General features: G+C 20.0%; 2 protein-coding genes across 2 annotated transcripts; both read left to right on the top strand.

Moving 5' to 3' along the window:
• Positions 1-672: 672 nt before the first annotated feature.
• Positions 673-885, top strand: PRSY57_1025900 (hypothetical protein; the record flags this gene model as incomplete). The annotated part of the gene is made up of 1 exon (XM_012907848.2): positions 673-885. The coding sequence occupies one exon, from the start codon at positions 673-675 to the stop codon at positions 883-885; it is 213 nt and encodes a 70-aa protein (XP_012763302.1).
• An 855-nt stretch (positions 886-1,740) lies between these two features.
• On the top strand, positions 1,741-3,549 carry PRSY57_1025800 (cell division cycle protein 20-like protein; the record flags this gene model as incomplete). Its single annotated transcript, XM_012907847.2, has 1 exon — positions 1,741-3,549. One exon carries the CDS (start codon positions 1,741-1,743, stop codon positions 3,547-3,549), a length of 1,809 nt encoding a protein of 602 aa, XP_012763301.2.
• Between the last annotated feature and the right edge of the window lie 155 nt (positions 3,550-3,704).

The following is a 3,704-nucleotide window of genomic DNA, read 5'->3' as shown; positions in this document are numbered from 1 at the left end:
TTTTTTTTTTTTTTTTTTTTTTTTTGAGCATTTTTCTGAACATGTTCAGGTAAAAATTAAAAACTTTGCGTATCAAAATTGGTTATATTATAAATATATATATATGATAAATTTTGGAATATATATTTATAATATTGAATATGATATAATTCCACATATATATATATATATATATTAATTTATCTTATAAGTTTAAATATATTATAAACACAATAATTTTTTTTTTATAATATTGTCCATTTTGTTTTTATTTTTGTTTTTGTGTAACCCTTATTTTCTTAATTTTCGTTTTTCACAAGTTTCTTTTTTATTATAAAAAAGTTTTGTACTTTTCCGAAAAAAAAAAATATATGTCTATATATATTTATAGTATATGTCACTATAGTTATAATTATTATTATTATTTGAAGCACGTATCAAGAAAAAATAAAGTATGTATGTATATAAAATTGATGTTATAGAAATAAAGCGTATATACATAAATATATGTATATATATATATATATATATATATATATATATGTATATATGTTCATATATGAATTTGTTATTTTGTTGTTTTATTTATTTATTTGTTTGTTTATTTGTTTATTTATTTGTTTATTTATTTATTTATTTGTTTATTTATTTATTTTATTATTTTTATATATATATTTTTTTTTGTTTAGCACAATGTACTATAAGCAGTATTACACTTATGACACGTATTACCGACCTTACTATCCCCAATATGTATTATATGAAGTTCCAAGAGAAAAAAATGTATTTTGTAGTTTGACAGAAGCATTATGTAGCTGTGCAGTTTTGATCGTGACGACCTTCACTTCGTTATGTATTACTTCAACGGATTTAATAATAAGAGGTTGTGATAATAAGAGGAACTGACGTGTCTATAAAAAGGAATAAATAAATGAAATATATATAAATATATATAAATATATATGTATATATATATATATTATTTTTTTATTTTTTTATTTTTTATTTTTTTATTTTTTATTTTTTATTTTTTTTGTGATTGTATTATTTATTCATTTATGTACCTACTTTTTTAAAAACAAGGATATAATATAATACATATTTAATTTTTTCTCAATATAAGATTCTTTTTAAAAAATATGTATATGTACAAAGTCATATATATAAATATTGTACTATAAATTAATATAATTCTATGTATTTATTTTATGTATATATTTTATGTCATTAATTAAATTAAATAATATCACCCGAATATGTAATATATATATTATGTATGTATGAACTTTGGGTATCTATTTTTTTTTCCCCTCTGTCTATTTTATTTTTTATAAAATGAATAATAAAAATATATTTCTAAACATAAAAAAAAAAAAAAAAAAAGGAAATTATGAAGAAAACAAGGATAAATATAAAACATTTTAATTTGAATAATGTAAAATATAAAAGAAAAAAAAAAAAAAAAAAAAAAATGAATGATCTTAATTATGTAGAAGAGACATGCGTTATTTTATTATAAATATTTTTAATAATAAATATAATAATAGAAAATTTGTAATATGTATAAGAATTATATATTTAGCGTTATTAAATAATTCACATATATATATATATATATATATATATATAACCGAAATGTTTGAATTGTTGGAAATGTTGGAAATGTTGGTAGAATGATTAAATTTTGTATCAATTTTATTAACATAAGAATATTACCTTTTTGATGATGTATCCATTTTAATTATAAAAAAATATATAAATATGGATAATATTTTTATTAATTCACCTATTATAAAAGACTACTACAATATAAAGGATTTTTTTTTACATATAGATAATGAAATACACCTTACAGAATTAGCCTTTCCTTGTGATTATAATACCTATGGACACTTTTGTTTATCAAATGAAGACATAAATAAAATGATGTGTACAGAAGAGAATAGATTTGAGAAATATAATATAGAAAAAGAAAATGAAGACAAGATTACGAATTATATTTATCAAACTAGATATAGTAGATATAGTAAATATAACATAAAAATGGATGAATATACATTAAGAAGAAATGATTATGTTAAAGATGATAAGGTATATTATAATCCAAATCATCATAAAACTAATAGTATAACAAATTATAAAAACGATGATATAAATAAAAAATCAGACAACAACAAATATTTTGATGAGGATATTTTTATATTTAATATGTATAAAAATATGGAAGAAAGAAATATTAGAAAAAATATAAATAGATATAATCCAATTAAAGATGATAATAATAATATGTATAGAAATATCCTTTTCGAACATTCTCACAAAAATATAATGTTAAGAGAATATGATAAAACGAAAAATATAACATTTAATCCATATGGTACATATTTTTTAACATATCCTTTTTATATTTTAAATAATAATAAAAAGGAGAAAAGAAAAATTCCTAATATGCCATATCGTATACTATCTGCTCCTGAGCTTATGGATGATTTTTATTTAAATTTATTAGATTGGTCAAAAAAAAATATTATTGCAACGGCCTTATGTGATAAATTATATTTGTGGAATAATAATACGTGTACAAATCAGAAATTATTTGTTGCGAACAAAATAGAAAAGGACATAGAACAAAAAGATAAAGGCGATGATAAAAGAACAGAGAAGAAGAATGATAAGGATAAAAAAGAAAAGAGAAAATCAAATAATTATCAATATAATCAAAAATGTGAATCTATTGAAATTTTAAAACCATCAGAAAAAAACAAGCCCCAAAAAACCATAAGCTCTTTAAAATGGAATATAAACGGGAATTTGCTGGCAACTGGTTTATCAAACGGTGTTGTAGAAATATGGGATATAGAGAAATGTGTAAGAATTAGAAAATATAAAAATCATAAATCAAGAGTTAATACATTATGTTGGAATCATAATATATTAACATCTGGTGGTCGAGATAATAAAATTATAAATAGTGATATCAGAAGTAAAGAAATTTATTATATTGAATTAACAAAACATAAATCTGAAATATGTGGTTTAGAATGGAATGCAGATGGTACATATTTAGCTTCAGGTAGTAACGATAATAGTATATATATATGGGATAAATATACAAATAAATATTTATTTCATTTTCAAAAACATAAAGCAGCAGTTAAAGCTATCGCTTGGTGTCCTTATAAAAATCATATCTTATCTAGTGGAGGAGGTTCAGTAGATAAAAAAATTTTCTTATGGAATATAAAAACAGGAAAATCTATAAACGAAATTTATACAAAATCTCAAGTATCTAATATTATATGGTCTATAAATACTTCCGAACTTATATCAACTCATAGTAATTCATTAAATCAAATTATCTTGTGGAATTTACCACAACTTAAAAAAGTTACTACATTCAGAGGACATAAATCAAGAGTACTATATGCAGCCTTAAGTCCTGATGGTACTTCTATTGCTACAGGATCACCTGATCAAACCATAAGACTATGGAATATATTCCCCAAATGTGGAGACAAAAGCATATCCCTATTTTTTCCCCTATCAAATTGTTACAACACAGTGAGGTAATAAAATAATAAAATAATAAATATATATATATATATATATATATGTGTTCCTATTGTACTTTTTTTTTTTTTTTTTTTTTTTTTTTTTATGTTTTTTTATATGTACAAAAATGTTTTAATATTTAATTGTGAGTTTTTAAATATATACATATATAT

Source organism: Plasmodium reichenowi, chromosome 10 (genome assembly GCF_001601855.1).
Source record: "Plasmodium reichenowi strain SY57 chromosome 10, whole genome shotgun sequence".
NCBI classification, from domain to species: domain Eukaryota; phylum Apicomplexa; class Aconoidasida; order Haemosporida; family Plasmodiidae; genus Plasmodium; species Plasmodium reichenowi.
Note: the sequence above shows the minus strand (reverse complement) of the source record. Positions and strands in the feature narration are given on the sequence as shown.